The following is a 22,070-nucleotide window of genomic DNA, read 5'->3' on the forward strand; positions in this document are numbered from 1 at the left end:
TGTGTGTGTGTGTGTGTGAGAGAGAGAGAGAGAGGGAGAGCAAAAGAGAGAGAGAAAGCAGAAAAGAGAGCAGAATGCTTCCTATATCTCTCTGGCAAGTTGTGATGTGTTGTGCAGAACCTAGGTCCTCTGCCATGCAAAATTCCCTTACAAGAGGTGTCAAGGTGTGCAGAAGTAAACGGCAGTGAAGAAAGGGCAGCTGCAAATACAAAAGAGCTTGAAAAGATGGGACAGGTGGGAGTCAGGCGGTAGCGCAGCAGGTTAAGTGCAGGTGGCGCAAAGCACAAGGACCGGTGTAAGGATCCCGGTTCAAGCCCCCAGTCCCCACCTGCAGGGGAGTCACATCACAAGTGGTGAAGCAGGTCTGCAGGTGTCTGTCTTTCTCTCCCCCTCCTCTCTCCATTTCTCTCTGTCCTATCCAACAACGACATCAATGGTGACTACAACAATAAAACAGTAAGGGCAACAAAAGGGAATAAATAAATAATAAAAAAATTAAAAAGAAAAGAAAAGATGGGACGGGTATATAAAGGGTAATGTTTCCTGAATGAATTTAAAAACTAGTCAGAATGGGAGACATTTCTAGGAAAATAGAACTGAGGAAGGTCACCCACACTAAGGAAGCCTCAGTGCCCAATAGTATCAAACTAATTGAACCCATGAAAACACAGGCAGACCTACTTGGGTTTCAGGCAATTCCTAGTGGGTTGAGCACAAGTGGCACAAAGCTCAAGGACCAGCCGAAGCATCCGGTTCGAGCCCCCGGCTCCCCACCTGCAGGGGAGTCGCTTCACAGGTGGTGAAGCAGGTTTGTAGGTGTCTGTCTTTCTCTCCCCTCTCTGTCTTCTCCTCCTCTCTCCATTTCTCTCTGTCCTATCCAACAATGAATTGCGTCAACAAGGGCAATAATAATAATAACCACAACGAAGCTACAACAAGGGCAACAAAAGGGGGGAAAAATGGCCTCCAGGAGCGGTGGATTCATGGTGCAGGCACCGAGCCCAGCAATAACCCTGGAGGAGGAAAAATAAATAAATAAATAAACAAATAAATAAATAAACTATGAATCTTGCCTGCAGCTTCTCTATTCAATCTGGCTTTGCCTTGTTCGTCATCTCTATGGAATGTCCACTCTCCAGTTTGTTAGTTTTGCTCCTCATTACTACTGATGCTGTTGACTGGCTACGGAAGAAGGGCAAACGCTAGAAGAAGAACTTCTTTTCTCTGGTGTATTCTAGCCGGCCTTTCCTCTGTAGAGCAGCTTTACTCATAAGTTGTTGTTATTGTTATTATTACTTCCCCCCATGTTATGGAGGGGATCAATGTCTTCCTGACTCCACTGTTCCTCGCAGTCACTTTTTATAGATGGTGTGAGATAAAGGGAGAGGGAGAGAAAATGAAAGACAGACACCTTCAGCACAGCTCCTAAAGCTTCCCCCCTGCAGGTGAGGACCGGGGGCTCAAACCTGGGTCTCTTCACGGTAAGTCATATGCTCCAATGGTAAGTCATATGATTCAATTCCTCTTGGAGCTTCTTTTAAACAAAATTATTATTTTTATAAATTTGTTATTTATTACTATTTTACTTATTATTATTTAAATATTGATTTCCTTTTGTTGCCTTTGTTTTTTTTTTTTTTGTTGTCATCGTTGTTGGATAGGACAGAAAGGAATGGAGAGAGGAGGGGAAGACAGAGTGGGGGAGAGAAAGACAGACACCTGCAGACCTGCTTCACCGCCTGGGAAGCGACTCCCCTGCAGGTGGGGAGCCCGGGGCTCAAACCGGGATTCTTATGCGGGTCCTTGCGCTTTGCGCCACGTGCACTTAACCCACTGCGCTACTGCCCAACTCCCTATTATTATTGTTTAAACCAGAGCACTGCTCAGCTTTGGCTTATGATGGTGAGGGAGACTGAACCTGGGACTTTGAAGCCTCAGGCATGAGAGTCTCTTTGCAGAGCCATTACGCTATCTCTCCCCACCTGGAACTTTCTTTTTTTTTTTTTTTTTTCTTTTAAACTGATTGTTTCATTTATTTAACGGTTACAGACCTAGAGAAATCAAGCAGGAGAACCCAAGCTCAAGTCCTCACTTCCAAAATGCAGGGGTCTGCTTCACCAGCAGTGGAGCGGGTCTGCAAGTGTCTATCTACCTCCCTGTTCTCTCTTCATTTTTTTTCCTGAAAAAATGAAAAATGATGAATGAAATAGTGGGGGTTGTATTGTTAAATGGGAATCTGGGGAATGTTATACATGTAAAAAAAAAAAAAAAGAAGTAGAAACTCAAAGCAGAAATTGACTGAGTTTGGAGTATGGCACCTGGAACTTTCTTATGAGAGCTCATCACTCACTTTATGTCAAAGCCTTAGCCAAGAACCTACTCCGTGCAAACTGGTACAGCCCCTGTGGAAGGCTGTGTGGAGAGTCCTTGAAGAAATAAAAATGGAATCACCTTAGGATCCAGCAATCCCACTCTTACGCATTTATCCAGTGGACAAACACCAATTCAAAGGGACATATGCACCCTGTGTTGGTAGTTGCATTACTCACAACAGCCAAAGAGTGGAAGCAGCCTTCATGCCCACCAACAGATGGCTGGCTAACAAAGTTACGGGATGCATACTCCATGGAATACTACTCTGCCATCAAAAAAGACTGAACTGTGTCTTTGGGGACAAAATGGATGGAACTAGAGGTGATGATGCTTAATAAAGAGACAAAAGACAACTTCAAGATAGTTTCACTCATGTGGATCTAGAGAACTGATAGGCATGAACTTGGAAGAAACCATCTGAAAGACTCAAATTGTTTCTAAGACTTGTGAGAACTTATTTGGGAGGTGGGAGTGTGGGACACAGAACTTTGGTGGTGGGTGTGGACTAGACCCTCTCATCTTACAATCTTGTAACTTACCATTAATCACAAATAAAACATGAAAGAAAGAAAGAAATTCCACTGGTCTTCTACGGAAGAAAACGTTTCCTCCACATTCTATCAGGAAATAACCACGTGCAGGACAGTTGTTACAGAGCACGGGACACTTTAGCATCTCCCCGTGACGGTGCCTGCATCCCCCGCCGCTACCAGCTGAAGTCTTTACTGCCATGCCCTGGGTCCCAGCACCCTTTAAACTCCTCCCCACACCCCACCCCCATCTCCCCAGAGAAAAAACCATTGTTTTGCAATGGCCCACTCCATGCTTTCAGGAATGTTCTGGGGGGTGTGGAAACTGGCTTGTCCTGTGTCACAAATGCCAGCCTTGGTCCCCACTGCTGCCCCCCAGCAACCTGGAGCTTCTGCTGGGGAGCTGCAGGCAGGTGAGCTCCCATTTCCAAGTTTCCATTCTCTTAACTGTCAGGAGTAATGACAACACCAGGGCATGGAGGTCACAGGACACAGGGAAAGAGGACAGGAGTGAGGGTCCCTGACTCGGCACCCAGCCCAGAGGGGGCACCCAGCTCTGCCCTTGGGCTGCAGTCAGAGCCCCCACCTGCACCATGTCCAGTGGGGGTCCTGAGCCAAGCAGATGCACAGTCACCTGAGAGGCAGGCAGCTCGGAGCCTTCGCTTGGGCTGGAAACTTGATTCTCTGAGGCTCCATGCATTGTGCATGTGAGATCTTGCCCTGCTCCTGCTCACAGCACTTGAGACAGGCTCAGTGTGGGGAGGTCGTGGAAGGTTATGAGGACGGGCGACAGAGGGTCACAGGGTCATGTTGGGCCCCAAAGTTCTGGTATTAGGGTGTCTGTGGGGCCCCTGGGGGGGCGGGGGATCTGCAATGACACCGGGCTGGCCTTCCCTCCAGCAGGACTCCTGCTCAAGCCCAGCCAGGACACAGGAGGGCAGCCTCGGGGACCTCCATCCTGCTGGACCTCCATCCAGTGAGCCCTGGGGTGGGCTTTGCTGCTAGAGGGAGTCTGAGGAGCCCTGGGCCTAGGAGAGGGGGACCTGGGTGCCTCCCCATCAGGCTCCTGGCTCTCCTGTTTTCCCCCTGCATAAAGGGGCCCCTCCTGGGAGGGGGATGGGTGTGAGTGGACAGACTTAGCCTCTTGGAGTTACCCTCCAACTTCCTCTTATGCTCTGTCTCCTTTCTGCTTCCCTGACTTACACAAATGATCCTTTTTTAAGACATTTAAATCTTTATTTATTGGATAGACACAGCCAGAAATCAAGAGAGAAGGGATAGAGAGGAAGAGAGACAGAGAGACACCTGCAGCCCTGTTTCGCCACTTGCAAAGCTTTCCTCCTGCCGGGGGTGGAGGGGAGAACAAGGGCTGAAACCCAGGTCCTGGCTCATGGTAGCATCTGTCTTCAGCCAGGTGCACCACGTCCGGCCCTCCCTACACAAAATCTGGTTGTGGGTCCAATAGCAATGAAACGCCGCTTTTTGCAGACACTGGGGTGGCAGAGTGGGGCTTCCCGGGGCCCCGGGCAGTGAGCCCTCATTCAGCCCCAGTGGGCCAGGGTGGGAATCACACTGTCAGGGTGAGGCAGGGTGTCGGTGTGCACCCCAGTCTGTCTGGACCCCGTTCAGAAGCGCAGCAGCTGATGTTCCCGAGGTTAAAGATCCCTGAAATGGTGCAAGGACTTCAGAAGACACTCTGCAATCTTTTCTGTTTTAAAAAAATATTTTTTAAAAGGGGGCCGGGTGGTGGTGCACCCGGCTAAGTGCACATAGTATGGTCTACCCAAAGACTAGTGCAAGGACTGGGGTTCAAGCCCCAGGCTCCCCACCTGCAGGGGGGGAAGCTTCACAAGCAGTGAAGCAGGGCTGCAGGTGTCTCTGTCTCTCTCTCTCTCTCTCCCCCCTCTACTCCCCCTCCCCCTCAATGTCTCTCTGTCCTATCCAGTAAAATGGAAAAAATGGCCACCAGGAGCAGTGGATTCCTAGTGCTGGCACCGAGGCCCAGAGATAACCCTGGAGGTAAAAATAAACACACACGTACAAACATATATATTTAAAAGATGTATGTATGTACGTATGTATTTGAGAGAGAAGCAGAGCCTCACTCTGGCACATGCAGCACCAAGGACTGAACTCAGGACCACATGCTTGAGAATCCAATGCTTTGTTCACGGCACTCTCTCCCGGGCCTCAGGCAGCAGCTTCTTTTTGCGTGAAATGTACACTCACCATTTCAGGCAAGTCGGGTGTTTATGGTGTGCAAGAAAGCAAAGGCAGGGCAGGGAAAGAGAAGGCCGGTGCGCGGACACACGTAGGCCCCAAAGCTGCGAGGTAGCGCCTTTACAGGGCCAAGGAACATCTCATAGTGACTTTTCCTGCCCCTTCACTGCTTGTACTGGGTCACAGTGTTCCGGGCGTTGGCCAGCCATCTGGTCCTCTGTAGGACCCTTACGGCGCCCAAGGCCTCCTGCCCTGCCAGCCCCCAGCAGACCCAGCAGCCCCTTCCCCTGGTCTACCCTCTTCCCAGAAATAGCTGGTGACTCCACAGAGAAGGGATTTTTCTGGTATTTGAGAGATTTGAGGATTAAGGGGCCTCAAAGACACCCCCCCAAACACACACAGCTTTGTCACCCCCTCCACTGGCCAGCAGCCCAACCTATACCATGGGACGAAGGACTTCACCTGCTCACCTCCCCTCAGAGGGCATCAAGACTGGGGTGAGGGCAGGAAGCTCCCTGCTCTCCCTCCCGGCTCCATCTGCCCTTGGAGGTCTGGTCACCAGAGCTAAGTCAGGGTCCACCATGAGGGCTGCCTAGCTTCTGCACAGCCAGATGTCCTCTGATAAGGATACATGAGGCAGCCAGGGGGAGGGAGAGAGAGAGCTGGAAAGGGTGTGCTCTTCCCAGGCTGGGCACTAGGTGTGGCCTGGGACTGTGGAGCCCAGGATGGGGGTGGAAGGAGAGACCCAGGCAGGCCTGAGCCACAGCCCAGAAAAGATCCAAAGGAGAAGGAACAGGGCTGGGGAAACAGCATAATGGCTGTGCAAAATAACTTTCTGAGGTCCCAGATTCAACCCAGAGCTGAGGAGCTGTGCTGTGTTAAAAGGAGGAAGAGGAGGAAGAGGAGGAAGAGAAGGAGGAGGAGAAGGGGATACTGGTGACTTGGAGAAAACAGGTGAGACTTCCGGAGGCTGCCCATGGAGAAGCAGCAGCCATGTTCTGCTCTCCCCCGTCAACAAGGAAAAGCAACGAAAATCCTCTGAAAACTCAACAAAATACACCCAAGATTTCTTCAGAAACTCACCAAGCCACAGGTGTGTACGGACACACATGTGGCGTGTGGACAGAGAAGGGGTAGGGAGAGATTCCCAGGACTAAAAATTGGTGCTCAGGGAAGGCTGGCACCAAATTGGAAGACTGGTGGCTGAGGTGCACCACTTCTGGGTCTGAAGTTAAGCAGCAAAAAACTGTTCAAACAAAGAGTCACATAAAAACTCACCAGTGGGAGTCAGGCAGTAGCGTAGCAAGTTAAGCGCAGTTGACGCAAAGCACAAGGACCGCCCTAAGGATCTGGTTCGAGCCCCCGGCTCCCCACCTGCAGGGGCATTGCTACACAGGCGGTGAAGCAGGTCTGCAGGTGTCTGTCTTTCTCTTCCCCTCCTCGCTCCACTTCTCTCTGTATTATTCAACAATGACGACATCAATAACAACAAAAATAATAGCTACAACAATAAAAAACAAGGGCAACAAAAAAGGGAATCAATAAATAAATATTAAAAAAAACTCACCAGTTTCCAACCCTAACCCCTAACCCTAACCCTAACCCTAACCCCTAACCCTAACCCCTAACCCTAACCCTAACCCCTAACCCCTAACCCTAACCCCTAACCCTAACCCTAACCCCTAACCCTAACCCTAACCCCTAACCCTAACCCCTAACCCTAACCCCTAACCCCTAACCCTAACCCCTAACCCTAACCCTAACCCCTAACCCTAACCCTAACCCTAACCCCTAACCCTAACCCTAACCCTAACCCTAACACCTAACCCTAACCCTAACACCTAGCCCTAACCCCTAACCCTAACACTAACCCCTAACCCTAACCCTAACCCCAACCCCTAACCCTAACCCATAACACCTAACCATAACCCTAACCCTAACCCTAATCCCTAACCCTAACCCCTAACCCTAACCCTAACCCTAACCCTAACCCCTAACCCTAACCCTAACCCTAACCCATAACCCTAACCCCTAACCCTAACCCTAACCCATAACCCTAACCCTAACCCCTAACCATAATCCTAACCCTAACCCTAACCCCTAACCCTAACCCCTAACCCTAACCCTAACCCTAACCCCTAACCCTAACCCCTAACCCTAACCCTAACCCTAACACCTAACCCTAACCCTAACCCTAACCCTAACCACTAACCCTAACACTAACCCCTAACCCTAACCCCTAACCCTAACCCTAACCTCTAACCCTAACCCCTAACCCTAACCCTAACCCTAACCCCTAACCCTAACCCTAACCCTAACCCTAACCATAACCCTAACCCCTAACCATAACCCTAACCCCTAACCCTAACCCTAACCCTAACCCTAACCCCTAACCCTAACCCTAACCCTAACCCTAACCCCTAACCCTAACCCTAACCCCTAACCCTAACCCCTAACCCTAACCCCTAACCCTAACCCTAACCCCTAACCCTAACCCTAACCCATAACCCTAACCCATAACCCTAACCCTAACCCTAACCCCTAACCCTAACCCTAACCCTAACCCTAACCCCTAACCCTAACCCCTAACCCTAACCCTAACCCTAACCCTAACCCCTAACCCTAACCCCTAACCCTAACCCTAACCCTAACCCCTAACCCTAACCCCTAACCCTAACCCCTAACCCTAACCCCTAACCCTAAGCCTAACCCTAACCCTAACCCTAACCCTAACCCTAACCCTAACCCTAACCCTTCTTGAGCTTCCAATGCTGTTGTCTGCAAAGGCTGGGACTGCAGCAGGGAGACCCTATATTGACATCAGGGACACTGGCGCTGCCTGGTGACTCAGGATAAAATGCCCCCCCCCATCAAGATATATAAACAGAGAAATCAAATCCCTTAGTCACAGCGCCTCCTGCTGGCACAACAACAAAAGCCACACTCAATGCAGAAACTGAGCAATACACAGACGTCAATGACAGAAAACCCAGTCACCCAGACGCACATCTAGAAAAAGTGACGGAGAAAACAAAACAGAAACAAGCACATCTGGGGCCAGGCGGTGGCGCACCTGGCTAAGCACACACATTGCAATGTGTAAGGACCCAGGTTCAAGCCTCTGGTCCCCATCTGCAGGGGGAAAGCTTCATAAATGGTGAAGCAGGGCTGCAGATGTCTCTCAGTCTCTTTCTCTCTCTATCTCTCCCTCTCCTCTCAAATTCTCTGTCTCTATCCAGTAATAAATAAATAAGCATATTTTTAAAAGATTAAAATAAAAAGAAAGAAAGAAGCACATCTCAACCCCTCACCTCCCCAGGAGGTCGAGGCCAGGTCCAGGAACTAACTACTGTAAACAGTAAACCCACCCATGCCAGGCTCCACCATGCAGCCCCCAGAGCTCCCACATGGGCAGATGCAGGATCCTGGGGGCAAACTGAGGCAAGGAGAGCTGATTTACCCGCCTATCCCAACTGTTTAGTGCCAGGCCCAGGTCCAGGCCCAGGACACACCCTACAGGGGCCTCCCTGCAGATCGCTCTGGGCTGGGTTGTGCTGTTCATTTGTTCCCTGTCTCCTGGAGCAGCCGGTGAGCTACTGTTGCGACACAGTCTGCCCACCACCTGCCAAGTCTGCGGGCAGTGCTCAGCCCAAGGGTCCCTCTGCCTTCTTCAAGCCTCGGGGAGTCAAGCCTGACCTCCTGGGTACCCTCAGACTGTGCCAGCTCACCCCAACTGTTGGCCTGCTTCTAATTCTGTTTCTTAGACCCCTTCTGTTTTGATCATCACATTAGGTTCGCTTGCACTGCTTAATGCTGTGGTCTATTTACGTAATCATTGTTTTGTTTGAGACCCACACTGGTTTAATCCCCACTGGTTCGAGTGCGTTTTTCCTTCTTCCTATCCTACGTACTTCCTCTGCCTGACACTTCCACCTCAGGAGATATAAAGGATGGGATTTTCTAATGAAGAGAGATTGATTGATTGCACTGCATCCCTGCTCATCAATAAAGACTGAACTGCGTCCCACTCAGCCACGAGTCCCTGGTTGTCTCTCTCCCGCCCGCAAAGCTAGCCCGGCACCAACCTCAGAGCCGCAAAGACAGGAGTGGACCCCACCTCATCCTGCCCCATTCACCCAAGGGGGAAGAATAAAAAAGGGCCAAGTAGGCAGTCTGATAAGGTGGGGGTGGGTACTGAGATGGAGGACTCTGGTTAAACTGCTGAACAGCACGATGAAGTGAGTTTGGAAAAGAACAGTGCTGGGGGCCAGGTGGTGGCACACTCTGTTAAGTGCACGTGGGCTAAGTGCACACGGTACCATGAGCAAGGACCCAGGTTTGAGGCCCTGCTCCCCACCTGCTCCCTACCTGCAGGACTGCACTTTTCTCTCCCTTCACTTTCCTCCCATCTCAATTTCTCTCTGTCCTATCAAGTATAATAGGAAGAAACAAAGAAAGAAAGAAGAAAAGGGGGTGGATATGGCCGCCAGGAGCAGTGGATCTGTAGTGCTGGCACCAAGCCCTAGCAATAACTCTGATGGTGATAAAAAATAAAATAAAATAAATTTAATAATGAACAGATAAAAGAACAGCCACAAGGGCTCACACCCGACCGAGCCCTCTTCCCACTGGCTTTGACTGTTTGCTTAGATCTATTTATTTATTTACTTATTTATTTATGAGAGCAAGAACCAGATCATCACTCTGGTACCTGTGATCCTAGCAATCTGACTCACAGGACCTCGGCTCTTAAGCCACTGCGCCACCTCCGGGGCTGCTGACCTAGACCTTGTATACCAAGAAAGAACAACTGAGAAGCTCTGGTCATGGGGACAGGAGGATCTGAGGGCCTTGGAGCCCTCCCTGACCGCCCGGCCGCTCCCCCAACCCCACCTGTATGTTAAGGGCTTGGAGGTTGATCTGAGTGATGATTTAGCCCCACTGGGGTTCCCACTCCCTTCACAAAAGCTGGTGTGACTATGTTTGGCTTCCTAAGACAGCCAGCTCTCCTCTGGGCTAGACCAGAACTAAACATTGGAAGCCTCTCCCCAAAAACACACTCCAATTTGAAAAGACCCGCTGCCCCTGTGTCTCCGCGCCCCCCACCCCCCAGGGTCAGAGTCAGCGTTCCCAGGAAAGACAGCTCTCAGCTGGGGAAAAGGAGCCCGACCGAGTGGGAAGGAGCTGAGCCCCTAAACCTGCGCTCTCCAGGGAGAAGGGGAACCCCAACCAGGCTCAAGCTCGGGGATGCCTCTGGGCTAGGTGCCTTCCTCCAGCTCCCCCACCCCAATTACCAGAGCCACCCAGCAGGCCAGGCCGCAAACCCTCCCCGCCGCACCCGCCAGCCCACGTGGTTCCCCGTAGCGACGCGGCCCCGCCCCAGGCCCCGCCCCTCGCGTACACCTCCCGCTAGGTTCCACCTCCTGCCCCGCCCCGCGCTCGCGATTGGCTGTGGCCCCCGCCAATCAGCGCCTGGCAGAGCAGCCTGGGCACGTCTCTCGCCAGCTCCACCAGCGCCATGGAGGTGGCGGCAAGGCGGCGGCAGCACCCGGGAGGTTTGGGTTCGCAGCCGGGGGGCTCGGCCCTGCAAGCCAGGTGGGCTGTCTGGGCCGGAGGTCCGAGGCCGTGGGGATCGGAACCTGGGAGCCAGGGAGTCTGAGATTGGGGGCCAGGGCCCGATATTGGGGGTGTATGGGAGCCTGGGAGTGCATTCGAGGGCCCGGGGTTTGGAGACTGGGGGTTCACGGGGCTCGGGGAGCATCGAAGCTTGGGGTCCCGGGGGTTCAGACTCTGGGGTGCTGAGATTTGGGGGCCCCGGGAGGATTCTGAGTTTGGGGACCCGAGATGTGGGGCCCGACGGGGACAGGAGCGGGGGTCCCCCACTTCCCCCGCCCACCGCCTGGACTCCACCTCCACGGTCCAACCTTTGTGCGGGGAGGGCCCGGAGGAGGGCTTGGGTTTCCGTGTGCACCCCAAGGCGCGCCCCCAGCCCTGGGGAACCCCCAGACGGCCAGCCTGATGGTGGTGGAGGAAAGGTGTAGAGTGGCTGTCCCCTCTGTCACCCAAGGCAAGAAGTCATTGGCTTATGCATTAGGGGGGCTGGGAGCACCCCTTTGAATCTCCCTCCATCAGCATCCCGGTGGCAAAGTTCTGAAGCCTCAGGATTTCCTGCTCCTCGGGTGTCCAGGACCTGGGAGGTTATCTTGGAGGGCTGTCTGGAGGCAGTGTCAGGCACTGAGGACTTCGAAGGTGACAGAAAGGGCATGGAGGACAGAGGGATGGGGTCCAGGAGTCCTGTCGGTGCTGGAACTTTCCAGGTGCTCAAAGGCAGGAGGAAGAAGAGTGACTAAAGGAAGTGATGGCAGCGGTTGTGACATCCAAGGAGACGCCCACTGGGGACAGGACACTCGCCTGAGAGTGCAGGCCTCCTCATCTCCACACTTGGAGTGGCCAGGGGAGGCTGCAGCCTTTGCTCTGTGCATACCAGGCTTCTGAGCACTGGTGTGCTGGGAGTCAGGTTGGGGAGGCTTGTGCTACAACCCTGGGAGGAGAGACCCGGCTGAGGGTGGCTCTTTGTCTTGCTACCAGGGTCCTCTCTGTTCTGGATCCCCTTCAAGTTTGGGGGGGGGGGTTTGAGTGCCCAGAACGGTGGCTGCTCTATCAGAACAAGCGGGAGGGAGTAGTCACCTTGCTGTCTATGTAATTTGTGAATGCGGAAACGGGCCAGAGAGGTTCCATCATTTCTGGCTCCTGCACACCCGCCTCACTTCCACCCCCAGCCCCCAGCTCCAGCCTTGCTCATCTCTGGCTTATGGCGGCATTGGGCACTGAACCTGGGAGGGACATGTGGACCTCAGGCATGAAAGTCTTGTATAACCCCTGTGCTGTCTCTCTAGTCCACTGGCCTTTTTCAAACTGCTTCCTGACCTCCCAGTTACCCTCCAACTTCCTCTTATGTTCTGTCTCCCTGCTGGGAAATTGTGCATCCGTGTTGCAGCCCGACATCTCCCTTCTGCTTCCCTGACTTGCAGAAAATGATCCTTTTAAAAAAAATTTAAATCTTTATTTATTGGATAGACACAGCCAGCAATCAAGAGAGAAGGGAGAGATAGAGAGGGAGAGAGACAGAGAGACACCCGCAGCCCTGCTTCACCACTTGCAAAGCTTTCCCCCTACGGGGGGGGGGGGGGGACAAGGGCTGAAGCCCAGGTCCTGGCGCATGGTAGCATCTGTCCTCAACCAGGTGCACCACGTCCGCCCTCCCTACACAAAATCATTCATTCTTTTTATCTGTTTTCACTTTTCTCTTCATTACCTCTGTGCCTACTCTTAGGGCATGCACACTCAACACTATTGTTGTTGTTGCTAAGTTATAGGCAGTGTTCTTGACTCTTTTTAAATAAAGGCTTATTTATCAGTGAAGGAGAGAGACAGAGCATCCCTCTGGCACGGGTGATGCCAAGGTTCGAACTTGGGACCTTATGCTTGAGGGGCCAACACTTTACCCATTGCACCTTCTCTCCCCTCCTCCGCGATCACTATTGCTGTGTTTTGTTTTTTATTCTGGGGCTTCACCAATCTGGGCTGAGTTTTTCAATTTGAAAAGGAAAGACAGAAACAGAGAGAGAGGGAGAGAGAGACCCCATCCCACCAAATCTTCCCTCAGGCCTGTAGGGGTCAGGGACTCAAACCTGGGACACACGCACACACGCGCACGCACACGCGCATGCACACACACACGCGCGCGCACACACACACACGAGCTATCTTGTGGACCTGCAGACTTCTTTCACTGCTTGTAAAGCGTCCCTCCTGCAGAAGGAGGGACAAGGACAAACCCAGGTCCTTTCACATGACAATATGTGTGCTCAACCTAGTACACCACCGCCCGTCCCCCCCCCCACCCCCCACAAACTTATTTAGTAGCATGGGAGACAGAAGGGGAGAGACAGCCAGAGTACACTTCTGCGTGTGTGATGTTGGGGACTGCACCCAGGACCCCATGTTTTTCTTTTTTTCTATCTAAAGCTCAAACTACTGAACCACTCCCAGGCTATTTCCATATTTATTAAGCAAAGAGAACTGGAGCCCTGCTCTGGCGGATGCAGTGCTGGGAATCAAACCCGGGGTCTCTTGCCTGCAGCTCAGCTACCTCCCTCCCAGTCCCCCACCTTCCTCTGGGTGAGAAGCCCCAGCGACCATGTCTCTTGCTCCTCAGTTTCCCTCCTGGGACTCCCGGGATCCACGGGGCAGCGGAGCCCATCCCCTTGGCCACAGGGCCGGACCCCAACCTTCCTGCCAAGCCCTTCTTTCCCAGAACTTGGTTGCGTGTGGGTCCCCCATCCCTAGGGCTCTGTGGGGGGGGGGCGGCTTTCCCAAGGACTGAGGAGCAGAGCTGACTCCCCACCTGCCCCCATCTCCCCCCAGGCTCAGCTCCATCAAGGCTGATGGCTCCGAGAACCCAGCCCCCTTCCACCTCGACCTCTGGCTCTACTTCACGCTGCAGAACTGGGTCTTGGACTTTGGGCGCCCCATCGCCATGGTGAGTGGGGGGCTCTGTGGGAATACTAGGTGCAGGGCCGGGGCCAGGCCACGCCCCCAGGGTGAGTGTGGGCGGGGCACTAGGTGCAAGGAACAGGCCACGCCCCCAGGGTGAGTGTGGGCGGGGACACTGTGCAGGGGACAGGGCCAGGCCACGCCCCCAGGGTGAGTGTGGGCGGGGACACTGTGCAGGGGACAGGGACAGGCCACGCCCCCAGGGTGAGTGTGGGCGGGGACACTGTGCAGGGGACAGGGACAGGCCATGCCCCCAGGGTGAGTGTGGGCGGGGCACTAGGTGCAAGGAACAGGCCACGCCCCCAGGGTGAGTGTGGGCGGGGACACTGTGCAGGGGACAGGGACAGGCCACGCCCCCAGGGTGAGTGTGGGCGGGAACACTGTGCAGGGGACAGGGACAGGCCACGCCCCCAGGGTGAGTGTGGGCAGGGACACTGTGCAGGGGACAGGGACAGGCCATGCCCCCCAGGGTGAGTGGGCGCCGACACTGCAGGGGACAGGGACAGGCCATGCCTCTAGCTCAGAGCCAAGGAAGCAGTGCCTGGGTAACGCCTGTGTCTGTCAGCAGGGGGAGTGGGCAGGTGACAGCCTGATGGGGGGTGGCTGGGACTGGAATGCAACCCCCCCAAGCCCCACCCTTCATGCACTGGGTTCTGACACAGAGAGGAGAGACACCACAGTGGGCCCCCTCCATGGTGCTTCTATGTGGTGCCATGCTTGAACCCAGGGCCCTGTGCTTGACTGCATACCTCAAGAGCCCAGGAAGTTAATTCTATTACAGAGGAGCAGCAAAGCCCCGCACATGTGAGAAACAGGCAGAGTCCAGTGCTTGACCCACGGCGCCACCTCCTGGGTGGTCGTCAGCACTGTTTGTATTCCATCTGGTTTTTGTCTGTTTTTACTGTTTTGTTTATTATTCATTTATTGGATAGAAACAGAGAGAAACTGAGATGCTCAGGGTGTTAAGACTTAGACACCTGCAGCCCTGCTCCGCTGCTCATGAAGCTTCTTCCCCACAGGTCAGGGCTGGGGGCTTGAACCCAGATCCTTACACATGGTAATGTGTGTGTGCTCAACCTTGTCTCAGCCTTACATTAGAAGAGACTTAAGAACAGAGAGGGTCTAGGAGTCGGGCGGAAGCGCAGCGGGTTAAGCTCACGGGGTGCAAGTGCAAGGACCCGCGGAAGGATCCCTGTTCGAGCCCCCGGCTCCCCACCTGCAGGGGAGTCGCTTCACAGGCGGTGAAGCAGGTCTGCAGGTGTCTTTCTCTCCCCCTCTCTGCCTTCCCCTCCTCTCTCCATTTCTCTCTGTCCTATCCAACAACAACGACATCAATAGCAACAACAATAACTACAACAACAATGAAAAACAACAAGGGCAACAAAAGGGAAAATACATTTTTTTTAAATTAAAAAAAAATAACAGAGAGGATCAGTCAGTGGCTCATAGTCAGTCAGCTAGAGACAAGAGCGGCCAGCCCCTGGCTTCAGGCCCTGCGGCCCCAGAGTCCATCTTCTCCTGGTCTGAGTGCATGCAGACGCTGCCGCATGCAGCCCTCCTGGCCCCCCCGGGGGAGTCTTCACAAGAGGTGGAGCAGGGCTGCAGGTGTCTCTCTCTTACCTTCTCTGTCGTCTCCTTCTCTCTTGATTTCCCTCTGTCTCTGTCCCATAAATAATGTTTAAATTAAACTAAAAAGAAGGAAAGGAAGGAAGTTCTGTGCAGGGAGGAGTTAGGGCATCTGGTTCTTCCATAGACTTTCTGGAAAGAAATACCTTCCCCCAGGACTGTCTGGCTTGTACACACACACACACACACACACACACACACACACACACACACACACCAGCGGGTGCTCACTTAGGGGTGGCTGCGTCTGGCTGGCCTCCTCGGGCCACTGGCGGGCACTCACTGCCCCTCCCTGGCAGCTGGTGTTCCCTCTGGAGTGGTTCCCGCTCAACAAGCCCAGCGTGGGGGACTACTTCCACATGGCCTACAACATCATCACGCCCTTCCTGCTGCTCCAGGTACGCCCCCTGCTCCATACCCTCCTCCCCGCCCCCCAGTCTGGGGTCCAGCTCCGTCCCAAGTCCTGGGGCAGAGGAAGGACACGGGGAACGGGGGACACTTCTCTGGCTGGGAGGGATGGAGCCACCCTGGGGAGGGGCGTTTGGGGGGAGCAAAGGCAGCAGCACTCAAGCCAGGCCAGGGACCCCAGGGTCCATCTGGGAGGCTGCTTTGGGCACCCTGGGGAGTGGGGCTTCAGGCGGGGGCAGGAGTAGAGCGAGCAGGGCTGCGCTCTGTCCTTGGGCCTGCTGGCCCCTGACTGTAGCCCCAGGGCTGCCTGCTGTGTTCTTTGCTTGTTTTTTATCTGTTTTCACTAGAGCCCTGCTCAGCTCTAGCTGTTGGCGGCTCGCTGGGGATAAAACATGGCCCTCTCATGGGCTGGGGAGATGGCACAATGGTTCTGCATACTGACTCTCAAGCCTGAGGCACTGAAGGTCCCAGGTTCAATCCCCAACACCACCATAAGCCAGAGCTGAGCTGGGTTCTGAAGAAAAAAAGAAACTGGGGCCCTCTCGCCTATAAGTCTGCGCTCCACCATTGCACTGTCTCCCCAGCACTGTTAGGATGGCAATTCCATCTTCCATCCCCCATTGCTTTGTTTCTAGAAACGAATCCAAAAGTAAGCAGGGTGAGGGGCAGTGCACCTGGCAGAGCTCATGCCTTCCAGGCCCCAAGGTCAACCCCCAGCACCACATGGGAAACTCCAAGGGAGAGGGCTGTGCTTCTCCCCTCTTTCTTTTAATTTATTTATTTACTGGATAGAGAGAGAGGGAGAGAAACCAAGGGGGGATGGGGAAATAGAGAAGGAGAGAGACAGAGAGACACCAGCCGACCTGCTTCACCACTTGCGAAGTGTCCCTCCTGCAGGTGGGGATGAGGGCTTGGACCCCATCTTTGTACACGGTGACACGTAGCTCAACCAGGCACGCCACCACTGGCCCCTTCTCTCCACCCCCCACCTCCCCAAGTAAAGGTTGAAAAACTGGGATATCGGGACCCCGGGGCTCGCTACTTGAAGCCACAATGAGGCCTGGCCCCGAAGGTCAGAGGGGACTTTGGTTGAGAATTCAGTGTCAGAAGCACTGGTGGCCTCTGTCGCAGTGCTGAGCACCCGACTTAGCCCAGCACCCAGGGGCACGTGGGAAGTGACTTCCTGGGGTTCACAGGAGCCCCACAGCCAAGCTTGCTGCCCCAGCGCCCCCAGCGGCTAGTCCTGTGCGGCCGGGTGGGGGTCACACTCCCCGTGTCCCCAGCTCCTGGAGCGGTCGCCTCGCACCCCGCCACGCCCAGTCCTCTATGTCAGCATAATCACCCTGATCATGGGCGCCAGCATCCACCTGGTGAGCGACTCGGTGAACCACCGCCTGCTCCTGAGCGGCTACCAGAACCACCTGTCGGTCCGAGAGAACCCCATCATGCGGGGCCTCAAGCCCGAGACTCTGGTGAGGCTGGGGGGGGAGGGTGGCTCTGGGTGGCCACCTCCCAGGAAGGAAGTGACGCCAGGACCTGCCCACCTGGGCCCTGGGATTAGGGGATGGTCTGGAACGCAGGGCGATGGCCAGAGGGTATCGAGAAACCCCACCTGCCCTGCAGCCCTTGTAACTCTGCTGTCCCTTGTCCCCTGTCCCTGCCATCCCCTAGTCCTCTGTCCCTGCCATCCCCTGGTCCCCTGTCCCTGCCATCTCCTAGTCCCCTGTCCCTGCCGTCCCCTGGTGCCCTGGCCCTGCCATCCCCTGGTCCCCTGGCCCTGCCATCCCCTGGTCTCCTGTCCCTACCAACCCCTAGTCCCCTGTCCCCTAGTCCCCTGTCCCTGCCGTCCCCTAGTCCCCTGTCCCTGCCATCCTCTGGTACCCTGTCCCTGCCATCCCTTAGTCCCCGGTCCCTGCCGTCCCCTAGTCCCCTGTCCCTGCCGTCCCCTGGTCCCCTGTCCCTGCCATCCCCTAGTCCCCTGGCCCTGCTGTCCCCTGGTCCCCTGGCCCTGCCATCCCCTGGTGCCCTGGCCCTGCCGTCCCCTGGTGCCCTGGCCCTGCCATCCCCTGGTCCCCTGGCCCTGCCATCCCCTGGTCTCCTGTCCCTACCAACCCCTAGTCCCCTGTCCCCTAGTCCCCTGTCCCTGCCGTCCCCTAGTCCCCTGTCCCTGCCATCCCCTGGTAACCTGTCCCTGCCATCCCCTAGTCCCTGGTCCCTGCCGTCCCCTAGTCCCCTGGCCCTGCCGTCCCCTGGTCCCCTGTCCCTGCCATCCCCTAGTCCCCTGGCCCTGCTGTCCCCTGGTCCCCTGGCCCTGCCATCCCCTGGTCCCCTGTCCCTGCCATCCCCTAGTCCCCTGGCCCTGCCGTCCCCTGGTCCCCTGTCCCTGCCATCCCCTAGTCCCCTGGCCCTGCCGACCCCTGGTCCCCTGTCCCTGCCATGCCCTAGTCCCTGTCCCTGCCGTCCCCTAGTCCCCTGTCCCTGCCATCCCCTGGCCTCCTGGCCCTGCTGTCCCCTAGTCCCATGTCCCTGCCATCCCCTAGTCCCCTGTCCCTGCCATCCACTGGTCCCCTGTCCCTGCTGTCCCCTAGCCCCCTGTCCCTGCCATCCCCTGGTCCCCTATCCCTGCCATCCCCTGGTCCCCTGTCCCTGACATCCCCTGGTCCCCTGTCCCTGCCATCTCCTAGTCCCCTGTCCCTGCCATCCCCTGGTCCCCTGTCCCTGCCATCTCCTAGTCCCCTGTCCCTGCCATCCCCTGGTCCCCTGTCCCTGCTGTCCCCTGGTCCCCTGTCCCTGCCATCCCCTGGTCCCTGTCCCTGCCATCCCCTGGTCCCCTGGCCCTGCCATCCCCTAGTCCCCTGTCCCTGCCATCCCCTAGTCCCCTGTCCCTGCTGTCCCCTGGTCCCCTGTCCCTGCCATCCCCTAGTCCCCTGTCCCTGCTGTCCCCTGGTCCCCTGTCCCTGCCATTCCCTGGTCCCCTGTCCCTGCTGTCCCCTGGTCCCCTGGCCCTGATGGCCCTATGTCCCCTGGTCCCTAACCTTACTGTTGTCCCCCATCTCCCTGCAGATCGACTCCTTTGAGCTGTTGTACTATTACGATGAGTACCTGGGTCACTCCATGTGGTGAGTCACGGGTAGGGGAAGCAGCCTCCACCAGGCAGTCCACCCAGCTTCAGGGCTCTGGGACAGTGTCTCTGGGCCTCAGGTGTCCAGTGCAGCAGCTGGAATGAGCTGCTCTTGCCTGAAGGCTCTGGGTGGGCAGTGATGTCCTGGGAGGTGTCCCCCTCCCCTTACCTCCCATCCTGCAGTGTCCACAGCAGCCACAAGGGGGCGCAAGTGGTCAGCCCGCCCTGTGCAGCCCCAGGAGGGTGGGGAAGGAGGGCACGTGCTCCCCTGCCCTTCAGTGATGCCACTGTATCAGCCTGTGGTTCTGGTGTTTTTTCATATTTGTATTTCATTACTGTCCCCTCAGCACGGAGTCAGGGGAGACGCCCAAAGTGCCCTTTTGGCCTCTGGGTTCCAGCCCCCATTCTGCAGGAGGGAGGAGGGGAGGGTGTCCAGCTCCTCCAGTTCTGGGGATCGTAGGGCCCCCGCAGGGCTCTGCTGAAGCCTCTTCCTATGGGAGGGTGGGGTGGGCAGAGGGCAGGGGAGGGCCAGAGGAGAGGTGCGAGCAGAGGGCTGTCCTTTGGGACGTGCGGGAGAAGCTGCTGGCCGAGCACAAGAGGGGGTGCCCAGAGCCTCCTACCCCCAGCAGCCTCTCACCCAGCCTCCACCGGCCCCAAGGCCTCTCACCCGGCCTCCACCGGCCCTGCAGCCTCTCACCCGGCCTCCACCGGCCCTGCGGCCTCTCACCCAGCCTCCACCCGGCCCCTGCAGCCTCTCACCCGGCCTCCACCTGGCCCCTGCAGCCTCTCACCCGGCCTCCACCTGGCCCCTGCAGCCTCTCACCCAGCCTCCACCGGCCCCAAGGCCTCTCACCCGGCCTCCACCGGCCCTGCAGCCTCTCACCCGGCCTCCACCTGCCCTGCGGCCTCTCACCCGGCCTCCACCCGGCCCCTGCAGCCTCTCACCCGGCCTCCACCGGCCCCGTGGCCTCTCACCCGGCCTCCACCGGCCCCAAGGCCTCTCACCCGGCCTCCACCGGCCCTGCAGCCTCTCACCCGGCCTCCACCGGCCCCAAGGCCTCTCACCCGGCCTCCACCGGCCCCCGCAGCCTCTCACCCGGCCTCCACCTGGCCCCTGCAGCCTCTTACCCGGCCTCCACCCGGCCCCTGCAGCCTCTCACCCGGCCTCCACCTGGCCCCTGCAGCCTCTTACCCGGCCTCCACCCGGCCCCTGCAGCCTCTCACCCGGCCTCCACCTGGCCCCCACAGCCTCTCACCCAGCCTCCACCTGGCCCCCGCAGGTACACCCCGTTCTTCCTCATCCTCTTCCTGTACTTCAGCAGCTGCTTCACGCCCCACGCTGCGCCAAGCCCCGTGCCCCGGCGGGCGCTGCTCCTGGTGCCGCCCAGCGGCCTGTACTACTGGTGAGTGGCATCCGCAGGGCCTGTCCGCCCCGAGGGCAAGTGTGGGCTGGCAGGGGTGGGGGGCGCCCCCTCAGGCTCCGAGCCCCGCTCACCCCGGCCCCCAGGTACCTGGTGACGGAGGGCCAGATCTTTGTGCTCTTCCTCTTCACCTTCTTCGCCATGCTGGCCCTGGTCCTGCACCGGCGGCGCCGGCGCCTCCTCCTGGACGCCAACGGCACCTTCCTGCTGGCCTCCTTCTCGCTGGGCCTGCTGCTGGTGGCGCTCTGGGTGGCCTGGCTGTGGCGGGACCCCGCGCTCCGCAGAAGGTACCCCGGCCTCATCTATGTGCCCGAGCCCTGGGCCTTCTACAGCCTGCACGTCTGCGTGGGCCCCGAGGGTCACACGGAGGGGCGCGCGTGAGCGTGAGCGCCCTAGGACACGGAGCCAGCGCTCCCGGGTCTCTGGCTTTCCACGGGGCTGGACATCGGGCATCGTGCCCCGTACCCCCTCTCGGGGCCCTCGCCCACTCTCCCCGGCCCATGCAGACTGGGGCACGGCTTCAGGCCACAATGCCCCCCAGACTCTCACCCCCCTAGCCTAGCACCCCAGGTTGGGAGTGGGGAGTGTCCCCGGCCAGCACCCCTGGAGCTCTGATCCCCGGTTCTAAGCCAAGTCTCTGGGGGGTGAGAGTTGGGGGTGGGGGGGTGGGCTTTCTGGTTACCCATCTCAGCCGGAACCTCAGGCTTCTCCCAGCAGGGGACCCCCCACCAGCATGGCCCCCCCTCCTGGTCTCACAGGGCTGGGGTCCTCCCTCCTCACAGGCAGGGGTCCACCTAACCTGCCCCTAGTCTGCCAGACTCTCAGGGCACTCCGTGCCTGGACTCCTTTTTCTGTCAGTCCCCAGCCCCACAGGGGGAACTGAATAAAGAGTGTGACCCCCAAATCACGCCCGGAGGCTTCTCACCGTGGGTGTGAACTGGGGAAGCAGGAGGGCGGGAGGGTGCCCCTGGACCTGGGCCTGGGGCTAGTCCGGAGGGGCCTGGGGCTGACCCCAGGGCGGATAAAGGCTCAGAGAAGACGCACCCCCGGGGCTGGGGAGGCAGCGTGGTGGCTCTGTGAGACCTCCCTGCCTGAGCTCCAGTGTCTCCGAGTCAAGCCTTGGCACCACATGGGAGCTGTGCTGTGGTGACTGTCCCTCTCTCTAATAAAAAAACAATGACAAAACTGACCCGGAAGTGGTGACTTGCACGTGTTCAAGGTCTTAACCCACACACACAAAGCAACACTGATAAAAATGAGTAACGCCAGCAGTGCCTTCCCCAGAGCGCCCGCCTACCAAGCTCGAGATCCTGGCGGGAGCCCCCAGACTAGTGCCACCAGCGGCGAGGGGGACCTGGAGGGAGCAGTGTGCCCTGACCCCACCTGCACATGCGGCAGGAGCTCCAACCCACCCCCCACACTCATCCCTGCCCCCTGTTCCCCACCCCCGTTCCAGGTGTGTCTGTTCACCCAAAGCACATGCAGTGCCGGACCACATTGAACTCAGGGCCTCGCGTCTCCTACAGCCCTTTGTTGTTTTTAAATACTTATCTATGGGGACATGAGATAGCTCAGCTGGGAAGGTGTCTGCTTCACCACAGGACTGGAGGGGCTTCAGTGCTGTGGGCTTACTTTTTTTTTTTTTGCTTCCATGGTTATCGTTGGGGCTCAGTGCCTGCGCTACGATTCCACTGCTCCTGGAGGCTATTTCTCCCCCTTTGTTGCCCTTGCTGTTTATCGTTGTTATTATTTTTGTTGTTGTTGAATAGCACAGAGAAATCAAAAGAGATGGGGAAGACAGAGAGAGAGAAAGAC

The 22,070-nt window shown here is 56.7% G+C and overlaps 1 protein-coding gene across 3 annotated transcripts; it reads left to right on the top strand.

Moving 5' to 3' along the window:
* Positions 1-10,584: 10,584 nt before the first annotated feature.
* CLN6 (CLN6 transmembrane ER protein) lies at positions 10,585-21,444 on the top strand. 3 transcript variants are annotated; one of them, XM_007534936.3, is made up of 7 exons: positions 10,585-10,718; positions 13,551-13,665; positions 15,605-15,703; positions 16,997-17,185; positions 18,777-18,832; positions 20,115-20,237; positions 20,342-21,444. In XM_007534936.3, the coding sequence occupies exons 1-7, from the start codon at positions 10,642-10,644 to the stop codon at positions 20,634-20,636; spliced, it is 954 nt and encodes a 317-aa protein (XP_007534998.1). In that variant the 5' UTR covers positions 10,585-10,641; the 3' UTR covers positions 20,637-21,444. The 3 variants fall into 3 exon arrangements, with proteins under 3 accessions (XP_007534998.1, XP_060031664.1, XP_060031665.1); XM_060175681.1 differs by having other exon boundaries at positions 20,154-20,237; XM_060175682.1 differs by lacking the exon at positions 15,605-15,703.
* The last annotated feature ends 626 nt before the right edge of the window (positions 21,445-22,070 follow it).

The sequence above is a fragment of the Erinaceus europaeus genome, chromosome 16 (assembly GCF_950295315.1).
Source record: "Erinaceus europaeus chromosome 16, mEriEur2.1, whole genome shotgun sequence".
Classification (NCBI taxonomy): domain Eukaryota; kingdom Metazoa; phylum Chordata; class Mammalia; order Eulipotyphla; family Erinaceidae; genus Erinaceus; species Erinaceus europaeus.

Excerpts from the sequence above, each read along its gene's own strand:
- CLN6 (XM_007534936.3), top strand. The coding sequence starts at position 10,642 with ATGGAGGTGGCGGCAAGGCGGCGGCAGCACCCGGGAGGTTTGGGTTCG. Across the intron at positions 15,704-16,996 it reads CGCCCTTCCTGCTGCTCCAG|CTCCTGGAGCGGTCGCCTCG; the intron begins GTACGCCCCCTG and ends CCGTGTCCCCAG. Across the intron at positions 20,238-20,341 it reads CCCAGCGGCCTGTACTACTG|GTACCTGGTGACGGAGGGCC; the intron begins GTGAGTGGCATC and ends CCCGGCCCCCAG.